Raw genomic sequence first — 15,003 nt, 5'->3', positions numbered from 1 at the left:
AGATTTTCTTTAATATTCGATTTGCATTTCTTTAAATATAGTTGCCTCTAAATTTATATTGGAGGGATGGCTGATGTGATACTTTTTCACAAAGGCATTTTCTAGGTTTTTAATAATGCCTCTGATATATGGGCAACATCCTCACAAAGGTTTATAGACTATATCTCAGAAAGCAATTCTTTTACAGAAATGCAGTCTACTAGCCTTTGGAAGTCAACATTTTTTTTCTATGAAACAAGACAAAAGTGGGTTTATGTCCTGATGTAGATCTTCTGGTTCTATACAATCATGTTACCAAAGAAAAACTGCAGGCAGGTCACCTACATTTTGATTCCCAGCACTGTAATTAATACAGCCCTCCCCACTCACCCTCTGTGGATTTCTTTACTAATGCACAATAGCATTGTATTAAATAAAGTCAATATCACAAGACAGGCTGGAAAGATGAAAAAATGGGTATTTGAGAACACAAGTTCAAATAAATCAAGAGTTTTTTGGTGTGTTGGTTGGTTTTGTTTGGCATTTGTTCTCTTTTTTCTCATTTCACAAGATATAACCTTTGGATAAGCAAGCAAATAAAGCAGGGATGGCAAAACAATTCTGCAGAAAACATGTTTCAGAAGGTACCTCCTTTCACTACTGTGCAAGAGTATTTCCTGCACAAACACACACTTCCCTAAGGACAGTTTTCTGGTTTTCTTTGAAGTTACCCAGTCTCTGCCCTCTGTACTGGCACCGGACATACAATTACCCAGAAAACTTACCTAGTGTGACTTCATTCATATTAGCTTTAAGAGGGGGGCGTGAGCACAATACCTCAGTGACTGGAAGTGTAGGGGGGAATTTCCCGCAACTCTTTCCTTCCTTCCTTCAGACAAAATTCTCTTGTGTACTGAAATATCCCACTTGCAAAAGCGAAGGCAGCTATTCCTGTGTTAGTTTCAGTGTAATTAAGCTGTCCTTCCTGTCCTCTGCTTAGCAGATGGCATACTGGTATTCCACACAGAGCTGAGCATCTGCAGTCCTGTCCCTGAATAAACTACTTACTGAATAGAAATGGAAAAAGAAATAATTCCTAGAAAACAGAGCCACATCGCAGCTTAGTTTAAGCCACGCACCTAACAAATTTTCAAGTCATTTGGCAATCCTTTCTGAAAAATGCCTGTTTTCTACCACCTTGAAGATGACCTTAGCTTAAAGCAATTACATAATAGAAAGGGAATTTAAAGTCTCTAGTTGCTCATTTTTATTCCAGCTATCCATTCTGTTTTATATAAGAATTCGGAGACTAGGATAAACTGTTCATGTCTATTTAAGCATATTTTAGAGTTCTGAGTATACTTTTCTCATTGTAAGAGACTAAGGGGTGAAAAAAGAACAGGTTTCACCATTCAGCCAATACTCATTCCAAGAAAAGATAGTCAAGCCAATAAAATATCAATTATTCTACTCCAAAATATATGAAAGCCAGTAAAGTCACAAGAATTTGGGGATCTACACTAAAGAGCTGTCTGTGGTGAAAGGTCGAGTCTGTAAGCCTCCAGGATTCTGTTGTATGCTCTGTCCCTCCCTGCCAAGCACACACGGAGAAGAGAGCAGGCAGAAGCTCCCACTGAGGACGGAGGGAAACCCCGACAGCAGTAAGGAGGGCCCAGGTTTTAAAGTCCATTCCTAACTTCAAAATCTGCTCATTGGAGCAGTCAGACAAGAGTGAGCTGGAAGAACACTCAGTCCCACAAAAGAGATAACGTGGCAAAAGCCCTTTTTCCCAAGCATGCCTGTCGATTACCATATCGATTACCATATGTATTTATATGCTGGTAAGCTCTGATCCAACCCTGGTTAGGCACCATTCAGGTCTGACAGTCTTTGTAAGGACATTCAAGTTCTTACCACATACAAGTAGTTAAATAGTATTGAACTCAAACTGCTTACCTTCTGCTTTCATGTAATGCACGGAGTACGCAATCACTTTGTCAGAATTATACAGCGGTCTTTCCCAGGCTAGCAGGATCGCTGAGCTCGACATCGTTTCGGCGTGGACATTGTAAGGTGCACTGGGTCTGTCTTCTGACATAACTACAGTAAGCCTGGCCCTGGAGAGAATGGATCCCTGGCTATTCTCAGCCATGCACTGATAAATGGCATCGTCTTCAGGAATGATCTGGTTAATCACCAATTTACTGAATCCAAAAGGAAGAAAAAAAGAGGGGAAAAAAGCTCACATCTTGGAAGAACTTGGCTCTACAGAATGCAAAAACAGTTACGTTTGCCCCTGCTTCATGAGTTTGGTGTAACTGACATGCCCCACAAACTCTTCTATGAGAAATGGATGCGCAGCTGTGAAATTTAGCAACTCGAAGTGTTCCTCAAAATCTGCCACGTTTACATTTATGTCTGCAAAGCCAGGCACAGTGACAACAAGCCCGTAAATCTATTCCCTGCCTGCAAAGAACGGAACCGTGGGGCTGCCATTTCTTAACCAACTCTTTAATATGAGCTGCTCACTCTACAGAAGTAGAAGAAACAGAGCCTCACACAACTAGCAAGATTCTGGTCTCTGCTACACTAGAGCAACCCTGTGGTGAAAACTCTTTCAGTTTCCCCCCCCCAGGTGAGGCAGTGATCACAACAGCTTTGCTGAGGATGTTAGGTATTGACTAACCCGCATTCCTTCTGCCAAGAAAATGTCCACATAATGCTCAATTTCATGTTTACTTGAGTTCTAACTTGCTTGGCTATATTGAGTTACTGGAATTTCATCCTTTGGTAGCACATCACTAGCACAGCTCTCATACAGCAACTGTAATCTTACCTGTTGTACATTTTTATTCTACCATTAGAGTGTATTCTCCTCCCATTTTTTAACCATGAAATTTTGGGAGCAGGATTTCCTTCTGCCTGACAAGCAAACCGAGCAGTACCAGCTCTAGGTCTTGTTAAACTCTCCGGCCATTCCACAAATGAAGGTGGAGCTACAAAGTAACAAGGGAAATAAAAAAAAAAAAAATCAAGCCCCCACAAAAGCAAGGTCAGAATAATAATGAATTTTCCACACACAAACCTCTCTCCTCAGGCCACTCAAACACACATATACCCATGCAGAAGGCACGTTCCATGTAAACAAAGCACATTTGTTTAAAAACACAGATTATCTGCACAGATAACAACATTTCTACGCATTCTTGTTCGTGCATTTATGCATCAAACAAATCAAACTCCAGCCTCTAACATACTGCTCACATTACATCCTTCTACTTTGTTATGGGACTCTTTTCTGTGTTGGAAGCCTGTCTTCCCAGAGCAAACATTGCACCTGGGTATCATCAGGTGCAAATGAACTGATAGTCTGTAACTCCAACACTGAGTATCTGACACTTCTCATCTAAGTCAACAGACAGAAGGAGGCAGCCACAGTTCTGTGAACTGTTTTATCTCTGCACTCTCCCTGTAGCCCTTGGTGCACTATGTCTGAGATAAAAATTGAGCCCAGTACATAGCACAGCTGAAAACAGGCACAAGACATGAACACACACTGTGGGAGTCAAAGCAGGCTCACCCAGCACAGTCAGAGTTGCCATTGCTACCGTGAAGTTTCGTGTGCCTGGAATTGTGGCTCGGCAGACGTAGACGCCCGCGTGCTGCACCTTCACGTCCGAGATCATGAGGTTCCCATTTCCAAGGACGCGGGTATTGAAGACGTCAATGGACTTATGGTCTATTTGAGAGAGTGGGAGAAGGGTGGTTAAAGGCTGCTCAGTGTACCTACATAACTTACCTAAATAGGGTCCCCTAGGCACTAATGGCACAGATTAGAGTTTAAAAGTCAAAAGATGCAAAGGAAAAATCACAGATGAACTTCCAGAGGTTTCCATTTTCCATTTGCTTTGCTCTTTACTCTAGTTACCTGGCCATTCAGAGGGCTGGGTCTCACCACCTGGTAAGTGGTTTATCTGAAATTCACCATCACAGCTAAAAAACTAATGCCATTTTCCCAGTCAGCCTCCCCAGCTGCCTTGCATTATGATTCAGTTCATCACCACCAACACTCACAGCACCCTTACAAGCAGGGACCATCCATCTCCTCCTGAATTATGCTGGGGATAAAATGAGTATATTCGATGACCGTGTATTTTCTTCTACTTTCTACTTCACAGAGCAAATGCTCTGTGACTGTTAGGTAACTTTTCTCTCACTTGTTTGTCTATTAGAGCCACCGAATCAACTGGGAAAAATATGTTTATTTCTCTCACTTTAAGAAATAAAAACATAGGAGAACTTTTCATGATTTGCTTCTACAGGTACAGTCCTGACTTTCAGATTTAGGTATGTGTCAGAATAAAAACAGACATAGTTTTCATAGAAAAATGTGATGCATTGATGAATATTATTGTTCTTATCGCATTGCCTCTCTTCTCCCCTTCCAGGCAGACTACTTGGGGTATGACTGTACCTATCCACAGTCCAAATGGCCCATTAACTCAGGGTCACAGAGTGCTTCTAAGAAGAAGAGAGGGAGAAACATTTACAGGACTGTTCCATAGGATGCAACCACTCCAACCTGCCCTAACTCAGCACTGATTCTACTCAGCACAGATCCCTGAAGGTCACCCCCCTAGCCAGCACTTTGCCCACACCGTGCTGGCGGCAGCGCGGGACTGACGGCAGAAGTGGGGAGTCCAACGCCTCAGAAAACCTCAGGGCTTTTTAACAGCAGTATGGAAGTACACAACTGAAAGTGTTTCACTTACCCTACCCTAATCTACCCATCGTTGCGGACTACAAGAAGCCTCAGAATGGTAACCTAATTGCTGAAATCCTTCCTTTCCAGATTCGCTTCCTCTCCACAGGCTGAAGGTCATATGCTGTAATTTTAAGACCTACCTAACCGGCTCCATGAGATGATTGGCTTTGGATTCCCTGTGGCTACACACTCCAGTATGACAGTTTGATGAAGAGATGCCGTAATGTTTTGAGGACCAGCTATTATAGATGGCTTGTGAAAAGGCTTCAAGTCTGAGGCTTTGGAGGTTACCAAAAAAAAAAAAAAAAATATCAAAGAAAGTGAGAAAAATTTTTAAAAGCTCAATTAAATATTAAATAAAACATTACCTTTTTTTAAAGGATGCTTAGAATTAAATTTACACCAAAGCCTTATTTCAGTAACTATGGAAACTTACACAGAACAATATTTTAGCTGCAAGATACAAGCAAGCAAAATTATTATTTGGTCAAGTGGTTCAGAAGAGAGTACAGCTCTTCAACGCATATAAGTGGTTTTGCTACAGCGTAAAAAGTAACATAATGCCACTGAAAAAATCTCACATGGCAAGTACCTGGAATAACACTCAGCACTGCTTCAGTGCTTTTACGTCTACTGGCTATTGTTGTGGCCACACATCGATAATTGCCAGCATCCTTCTGCTCAACACCATAGATCTGAAGAACTCCTGTAGGCAGAGCAGTTATCCTGTCACAGGAACGAAAAAAAAGAAATGTAGATGAACGTTCAGGCAGTGAATGCCACCGTGGAATAAACTACTTGATTTACAAACAGGCATTGCTACACTGACCCGAGAGCATCAGGCTGGAGACTCAAAAACATTCCCTACACATGACTCACCTCCCTGCATTTCTGAACTACAGGCGAGATTCCCCCCAGCACCACGATGAGAGCAAAGGAATTCACTTTCGACAAGCAGATCTTTCTCACCCTCAGAAGTTGCTACATTCATACTACTCAGGTTGGCTGATTTTTGGCAGCGGTTTCTGATATATTGATGTAACTGGTATACAGCTCCCAGAAACCCCCCTCTGCTTTCAGTTTTAATGTCTGTCTTTTTACCTTTCTTTGCATGCTAGGTATCTTAGACATGTTCAACAGCAGTTACATGTTGAGAAGGATGGAAAGGAAAATTCTGGACAGGAAAAGAATCTAGCCAGGAACAGGCTGCACGTTACAAGTTAATTAACTCGGGAAAACTCTCCCTGCGCAGAATTTCCCTAGGATAAAGTGTTCTAACTCAATTTTCTGTACATATAATTCTTTATTGGCCCTCTAAAGAAAAACGGGTTCAGCATTAATTCTTCTGTGCAAGCAATCCCCTAGTTCAGACCACTCCTACGGCCACAGACCATCTATTCTGTGTCCCACAGCAACTCCTGTTCCTGAGGACGACTCGCATACAAAATCCACCAATAACGACTCACAGGGCAGTGATTACTGTGTAGACAAGAGCGGCTGATTCTGGTCTGCACTCGTAACACCTATTTAAAATTAACAAAATAACTATTAATGGCTCTTTAATAGTTGACATGCTATACACATGGAACCTTTTCTTATGTAACGGCACTGCAAGTATTGATCGTTTCTTCTTGTAGCAGGCTCAAAATTATCATAGAAAATAAATGACATTCTGAAATGTGTAACTCTACATACCTGTCCATGATTAGAGGTAAAGTTGTTCGATTCACTTCCCATGTCACAGTGGCAGGAGGGTTTGCTGTTATTTTACAGGCAAAACGAGCTACACCACCTTCTTGGACCTCAGCTGAAAGCGGCTGGACTTCAAATGCAGAAATGGCTAAAAATAAGAGAATGGTGTATTTAATAATAAAGGACTAAAGCAAGGAAAAATTCCTGTCTAAACCAAACTTCAGTCACAGCTCGACCTGCAGAAATACCCAGAAATGCTTCAAACAGTGCCCCTTTCTACGTGCAAGGACAGATGGGACTAACTACCCCGTCAGCCTTCCTCAACAGTATAATGCCATTGGTTGGAGGTTTACTTAAAATAACTTTGCTTTAACCTAACTCAGTAACAAAATGCTTCCATGAAAATGACAATCCCAAATAGAATTAAGTATACAAACTGACTGGCATGCAGCTGGAAAGTGCATCAATAATTCAACTAATGAGGTTCATGACAATTCAACTAGTTTGGGACTGGCCCCACTACACTTCCAGAAAAAAAAAAATAAATCTGACTGCAATAGAAAATTTCCAAAACATTCAGTTCCTGACAGTCATATTTTAGTCCTTTAATAATACTCACTTTAGTAAAAGCCTTTGCAGAGTTGTACAAGTTCATGTTTGATAAGAAAAAGAAATCAAAACTAAAGAAGATCTCAAAATAAGTTTAATAACGTAAGAACACTTCCAGCCCAGCAGTCTGAGGGTCACCAAGCGCATGCCTGATGCACAGAGCACCAATATAATCTTGTGCATTTACAACTTAAGGAGCTCACAAAATTGAGTCAACTGAAGTGGCAGGTCAATAAATACCTTCCAGCTAACAGGCACCTAAGAAATTAATCAGCAGTTGGATTTCTTTGCTCAGAAAATAAATGCCAAAGGGAAAGCAATACAAAATTCTCTAATTAATTGCTAATTTACTGCTACTTACATCATAATTAACAGAAAGAACAACTCTTCCTTTTGGATAACTCGCAACACAAATAATTTCAAGCACATTTCCACCCCTTGTAACTGCAGAGGGAACAATCTTTGCATGAACTTAACTGTACTCATTTACTTAAAAAAAAAAAAAAAAAAAATCAGATTGCAAATACATTTCTACTCTTGTATAAGTTATAGAGAAACACGATTTCAATACATAAACCGATATTAATAAGGTATCCATCTCTTAACATTCAAGTTTTATATTGAAAGAATTCCTCTATTTTACTTATTAAGGAAAATGTTTTTTCACCCTCTTTAACATGTTCTCAACAACGTCCGTCTGCACAGAGGACACACAGTACTGATGCTCACCAAGCGTTCTAACGAACGCTCCTCCACCCCATCACTTTAATTCTACTGCACAGCACCACTAGACTAATACTGGAGTGGGAAGGAAACATGACAGCACCTGCTTGCTTTCCCCTCCACACACAAATTACCTCCTAACACGGCCCTAACTACATAACTTAGAGTCCCATTACTAGTATACCTATTCCCTTCCTAGGCCAGAATAAATGCTTTTTTGGCACTGCATTCCTGTAGTGGCAGCAGCACTGCAGGAACGAGCGTTCCTAATCATACCAGCAGCGTGAAAGCGTTGCAGCCTTGTGAACAGACCAAGAGTTCTATTAGCAAAGCAACCAACTCACCTCGTCCAGCAAGATCACCCGAAAGCAGCTGCAGACTCATGACGTGACCACTGCAGCCGTTGGGAACTAAGCCTGGCACCTTAAACAGGATTCGGACTCCCGGGAGCGAGCAGAGATGCTCCCAGTACGGACTTTTACAACCAGGCAGGCGCTTTGGGCAGCAGGTCCCCCGTCCCAGCACCCTCTGCAGCCTTCTTCCCTGCCCACCTTCCCCGCAGACAGAACTAGCCTCTTCCACCAGCAGAATTTAACCCTACGTTCCACTTGTTGTTCTTCCTTTCACTTTTTAACAGTACCAGGTTCAAGAACAAACAAACAAACAAAAAAACCCCACAACTTGTATGAAGATGTTACAACAGCAGTCTTAAAGCCTCCTGGGGGGAGATGCGAAAACAGTTCTCAAACAGACTTTCTTCTGATTGCTAAGAAATCATCAGAAGAAAAAAAGACTTAATAGTTCTTCGTCTACCTACAGAAGTTCAGCTTCACAGAACAGAAAGACTCGGTGTAAGTTAAATAACCTGCACATGCACCACGTTGTTCTCATAACTCTGAACTTTCTGGATTTGCTTTCTGCTGAAATTGAGGTAGTTCAACTCCACTGTAGTTTTTCACCCCAGAAGGGGGGGAGAAAAAAAAATAAAGCATCCACGCTTGTCTTACTTCCTCTCCTCCCTCCTTCCCCTTTCTAATTCCTCCCTACACAGACAACGTATGTTCACCTGGAGTCGGAGTATTGCCCTAGTGCTGTTCTTAACAGATTTTTCTAACAGAAAAGTTGTTTGTTTTTTTTTTTTTACTGGCTTCATTTATTTATTCATTTATTTATATTTATTAATTCATTTATTCACTGGAAATATGATGTAGCAAACTAGGCAAATCTGCTTAGCTTTCAAAATAAAATCTCTAGGAATCTAATAAAGGCACAGATAATAAGAACACCACAAATCAAGGTAACATGAATTTCAGAGCCATCGCCTGCACCACACAGCCAGTGGCGTAAGAAAGGACCATTTTAACAAGGCAGAAAGGTAACGACACAATCTTATCAAAGCAAAGATAAGCTTTTAAAAGTTTAATCTCCATAGGAACTATAAAATCACAGCGTCTTCTTATGCTGGTACGATCATTTAAAGGGACAGAGTGAGTCAACAGAAACACAATATTTGGTTTTAATTTATGTATGTAAAAAGAATTGTTTCCTTACATCCAGTATGTTACAGCTGAAGATTAAAGACAAAAATGAGACTCTCAAGAACTACAAAAGAGATTGAGGAAAATTAGTATTTCACAAAACACAAAATGTCGTCACCATCATAGCAAGCAAGAACAAATTCAGCTATACTATTTAGAAAATCCAATGCAAGTTGTTAACTGAAGCTGGTATCTAAAAAACATTTTTCCACCTGAGCAGGAACAACACATTTCCTCAGAAAACTAATCTCTAAAGATAGCAAGTCAGAACTGCAGAGAACTGCATAAAATCTTCAGAAAAACTCATTAATGTCACTAAATATGGTTTTAGAAACAAAAAAAATCCCCACTATCTCCCATCTAAATTTATACATTATCAGTTTAGCTCAATACTTGCTCCTTCTGTGTCTTGTTTCTTTACGCAAGTCTCTGGTTTCTTCTTAATTCTGACTTTATTTGTTCCAGTAAAATCTGTTTTTACAAGTCTATTGCTGTCTCGTGAAACCTGACCTCTTTGTAACAGGCTTGTTTTCATGGCAAGCACTGATACCAACTCAGAACCCCAAGAACAAGTCATTAAAGCAGTGCCGTTAAGAGGCCAGAGCTCTATAAAATGGATAAGAAACAAAGTCTCAGGAGACATACGCTGTTCCCGAAAACAACCCTGCAAAACGCAATAAACATAAGTGCCTTTTTATTTGCGTTTTACCCCTCTTCTCCCATCTATTTAATCATTTTGTTCCCAGATTTATAGCCAGAAGAAAACAATTAATATTACTCCGAGAAGCTGATGCTCCCACTCTTTTCAGCTTGCAAGATACCCAACGGTGCTTGCAGAGGAAAAAACACAATAGGTTAGAAATTGTATTTACTTTTATAAATTCCTGCAATTTATGTGATGGGAACACGTGTTTTATAGTTACTTTTAAGTATGAATATCTTTGATGGCATAAACCACACAGTTCTGCCCAATAGTTATCTCTGCAGAGAGATCAGTGGTCAGTTATGGTACGAGTTCCCTCACTTAGCACTGAGGCAGCATCCACAGGCTCAACACCCAAATGCCTGCTTGCTGTCACACGCTGACTGAACCCTGGAGAAACACTGCTGGTGTCTCCTGCACCACACACAGACTGAATACTGCCCCGCATGCAAGCAACACAACTGCGTGTACCTAAACAGGCTTACATAGATTTAACTATTAAGGTATGAAAAAATACAACTGCGGCAGCTCATTCCTCAACCATTTTTGTTTGTTTGTTCAAATATAGCGTCAGTCCCTCACCCACTTTAAAAAAAGAGAAACCAACAAAAAAGAAACACAACACGCACCCACTTCATTCACTCCTGAAATTAAGTCATGAAGCTCATTCAAACACAAGTCCAGGTGACTTGTTTCCTACATGCTGCACCTTCTACTCACATGTTTGCGTCATTAAATGATTTTCTGAATGAGCTTTCTTAAGAGGCAAAAGAAATTCCAACAACATACATGTTTATTATCGTTAAAGCTTGCTGGTCTCATCACAGCTGACACTAGCCCAAGCCTGGACTGTAACTGTGTAACGAAAGAAACCGAAAGAATGGAAAATAAAACCCCTGAACTGAAACTACTCCCTGAACTGACACAGGAGCAGAATTGGGTTTCAGCTACCTAGAATGCAGCAAATATTGAGAAACTCTCCAGCACATGATACCGACCACTTGAGTGTTTCTCAAGAGATAATGGCCACTCAGATAGATGAACTGCTCAGGTGGAAAGAACAGAAGTGCATAATGCCATTTGTAGAACTTACCTGTTAATGCTATTGAGAATTACACAATAGCCCTAACCCTTCATAGGAAACCAAGAATCTTTTTTTTTTTTTTTAATTCTTAAGTAAAGAGGCTTCACTTGAGAAAAATAAACTTGTATGCTAAAGAAAAGCTAATGGCTTTTTCCAAAGAAGCGGACTTCAGGGCAGAACGTGACAAACTTAATACTGAATTTTCCCTTCTTGATCTAGGTTTTGTGACGTGCTCTCTCTCTGAAACAGTGTTTAAAAATGCAACAAATATACATGTGTATTAGATTTTAGTACCAAAGCCAACTGGCACATATCTTCCTGGAGTTTAGTGCGATTCCTTAGTCCTTGCAGGCTTGAGGCTTAAAACAGATTATGAACAGAGTTCTGCCATGCCTTTTGGCTATGTGGACATATATTTTGAAATGATTTGCTACTCAGATGGCACAGACTGGTCTGGATCTGGATTGGAAATAACCTTCACACGAGTACCAACAGATCCAGACACGCAGCAAGGCTACAACATACACCTCCCCATTTCTGATGAAGCAGCTGGGAGTATGCAGAGCTGGAGCTGGTGGGTCTTTGCTGAGTTTCCCAGGAGATGCTAGTAAAAATTAAATAAACTATTTCAGAGCTCAAGTTCTGCTTAGTACATACAGTTCAGAGGTGAATGTCATAAAAATAGGGCAATGTGCGTAAAGTTTTTCATAACTGTAAGTGAAAAGGGATTTCCCTGAAAGGGCGATCTCTGTATGATACCACAAGCACAGTGATTTCTTACATTCACCCTTTAAAATTAATCAAGTGTTGTTTGACCTAGAATTATTATTTTTAAAATGCAAGGCATAAAAATGAGAGATTTGGGGAGAAAAAAGAACCTGACCTGTAAGGAAAGCTTAAAAGAGCTGGGATGTGATTAGCCCTGGGAAAGGAAACTGAAGAGAAGTGACAGTCTGACACAAAGGAGATATTGGGAGGACAGGAGCCATGGCTTGTTTCATCAGTAAGAACAGTAAAAGCAGGAAGAGGCTTTAGCTCTACGGGTGAAGTTCAGGTGAGGTTGCTCAAGGGCACGGGGAGGTGATATAACTGCAGCAGAAGGGGTGCCTGGGCTGTTACCTACCCTGCTCCTGCCACTTGCCTCACACCAAATGCTGCAGTAAAGATCCTTTTCACAAAGGAAATTATTTTGTCCTTCAGAAACATCCAGACTCTGTTAGTGTTTTGTTTTTTTCCCCAGGCAAAAAGACAATTCAGAGTAGATTTGTATGAAGAGATTTTTCCATTTGCCAGTCTCCCTCCACACCCCCCCACTTCTCTTCCACTCTTTGCTCTTCAGAGCTTTACCAGTGTAGTACATGCTACATCGATGGGGCCTAAAAATCTGTGGAGATAAGATAATGAAGCCAGGACACAAACAAAGGGTATCTAAGAAAGAGTCGGAGCCCTCCTGGAACCGCTCCTGCCAGGCAGCGCCTCGGACAGCTGATGCGTTCCGTGGCGTTATCAATATCCCGACACGGCTCCATCCTTCGCCAGGCAAGTAAGTCAATAAACCGATTTCAGAGAAAAAGGAGACAAGATGATCAACAGGTACAAGAGGCAACCTCTGAATCCTCAGCAGCTGTCCAACTGCATTGGAAGAGGATAGCCCGACTGATTTTTAAAAACAAAACATCAGCCTACTTATTTAAAAGAATACATTCAGGGTTTGCAAACAAGTTGAATTGGAGATAAGTTTTACAACAACACAAATCCAAACTGTTCAATGCAAAAAACCCATATCTTTAATTAGTATAGGCTGCAGTCTGTCTATAAATGAGTGCTTGCCTTTTTTTTTTTTTTTTCTTTTTTTTCTTTTTTTTTTCTTTTTTTTAGAAATACAGCCATGCCAAGGAAGGGAACAAACACAAAGTGCGTGGGGAAATCCAAACCTTTCAAAGTAAAATATTACTGGCTGTTTGGGTTTTTTTGGTTGCTTGCTATTTTTTTTATTATGAAGCAGGTTATAACCTGTTGTGTTTCAATTTAAAATCAGTATTTAAAAAAAAAAATCTTAAAGCCAACTTTGTCATACAACATCCAATCATCATACCATAGTTCCATACTAAAGTATGGAATCCTAAACACACAAGGAAAATCTCTCCAGATAGCTGTAAAGTCTCATAACATAGGATTTCCAGGATGCAGCAGATGACAGCTCTTGAGGCATTTAAAACACCGTGGTTTTAGTAAGCTGCTAAGGAAGCAGCTTATACAGCAATTCATGCAGGAGCACATAGTCTGTAAATGTCATCTAAGAGGACGTGTATTTTGCTCTAGGAGTTGGGAACATACTGCTCCTGGTTCACTAAGAATGTGGCTACAGGTCTGATTTAAATTTTAACTTACATCTTACACAGGAGACAAACATCACCTTTGCATTGTTAAAGGCAATATAATATCCTCCCAGTGAAGTCACCAAAGTACCACGAATCTCCCAAGTGATTCTGAACATCTTCAATTACCACTAAATATGACTATAAAGTAGTAGATATGCTCATATAAAGTGTGACCATCAGAGAACTCTAAATTCTAGCAGGGACTGCTTTAAGGTTCTTGATCTAACCTGTCCTTACAATTCAGTGTGTCACGATGCACTCAAAAAATTCAGCAACCGTTAGGCTGCCAGACTAAGACCAAATACATGGACCGGTATCATTTCCTTGCAGTCAACTATCTGAACCTGTTTATTGTCTCTTTTTTCCTACTTCAATTGTGAATTTCTTGGCACAGGGACTGCATTTTTTTTCTGCATTTGCTCAATTACAAGCAAATGCTGTCTTCTGCATGTCTAAGACTGTATCTCAGTTTACAACAATCTTAAATCCATTAACAAGGAAGCTGAATTTTTCCTTCCCTCAAGTTCCTTTTTTTTTTTTTTTTGTGAGTATCCTTTTCAAGTTTCTCTTCATTAACGCATGTATTATTCAGCAGGACTACCATATAACTGCCTTTCTTAACATTTCAAACAAGCTTTTCCAGACAATTTCACTTCCAAAGATAACATACATTGTGGAGGATTATTGAACCAGTTCATCACAAGTTTAAAATCCATATGGGGGGGGTGTTTGTACATATACAGTATAACTGGGACAGTTAAAGAAACCACAGCCTTTAAGCCATCCCACTTCACCTCCCTGATACCTTGGGAATAGCTTTGCTGGAATGGCACCTTGTACCCTCTAATCCAAAATTAAACTAAATCCTTTTAATGTGCAACAAGGAGATTGCTGCTATTAATCCCTGGATTTTAATGAGGTACTAACATTAAACTGTTAAGACACGACTTTAAAATCAGCATTCGCTTGAATTGTCTGGAAATGTGGTCATCTCTGTTGAAGGGCATTCATTTTACCTTTCTGTTTTGCTTTCCAGCTCCATATTTTACCTTTGATTTCTGCCTCTCCTTTAGTTTTATCAAGCTGGTTACTAAGAACTCACTCTCAGAAGACAGGATACAGACCTAAGATTACATGACAGAAACACGCTGGTTTGCCATTAGCAAGTATGACATTTAATTTCCCAATCTGAAAAATATTTCTTCTGGAAAACCCAGAGGTTGCACATGAAAAATTTTTTTAAAAAATATCTAATTCAGATATTACATAACAGAAAAAATATTTTAAGGAAGAAAAAAAAGAAGAAAAAGATGGAATCAAACAAAAAGTAATGTTACATAAATAAAAGGACTCAAACCACAGCATCCTGTCAGTTTAAAAGCCCTTATAGCCAGGTGTCATTTTTTTCTCCACACATTGCTATAAAGCCTGGCTTGGATAGCACCTAAGTTAGTGTTTCTACATACAGAACTATTCCAGTACTTTTCAGATGCTTTGTTAATACCTTTCTCCACAAACATCAGAACATG

General features: G+C 40.1%; 1 protein-coding gene across 1 annotated transcript in view; it reads right to left on the bottom strand.

The window, feature by feature from the left end:
* PRTG (protogenin) overlaps positions 1-15,003 on the bottom strand; it is an 81,471-nt gene that overhangs the window by 41,785 nt on the left and 24,683 nt on the right. Inside the window, exons 3-8 of the mRNA XM_074917239.1 lie at positions 6,440-6,584; positions 5,337-5,470; positions 4,885-5,022; positions 3,560-3,718; positions 2,816-2,975; positions 1,936-2,183 (exon numbers count right to left, since the gene is read on the bottom strand). Coding sequence (XP_074773340.1) covers positions 1,936-2,183; positions 2,816-2,975; positions 3,560-3,718; positions 4,885-5,022; positions 5,337-5,470; positions 6,440-6,584 — 984 coding nt within the window. The remainder of the gene's footprint in view (positions 1-1,935; positions 2,184-2,815; positions 2,976-3,559; positions 3,719-4,884; positions 5,023-5,336; positions 5,471-6,439; positions 6,585-15,003) is intronic.

This window comes from Athene noctua, chromosome 13 (assembly GCF_965140245.1).
Source record: "Athene noctua chromosome 13, bAthNoc1.hap1.1, whole genome shotgun sequence".
Lineage (NCBI taxonomy): Eukaryota > Metazoa > Chordata > Aves > Strigiformes > Strigidae > Athene > Athene noctua.
Note: the sequence above shows the minus strand (reverse complement) of the source record. Positions and strands in the feature narration are given on the sequence as shown.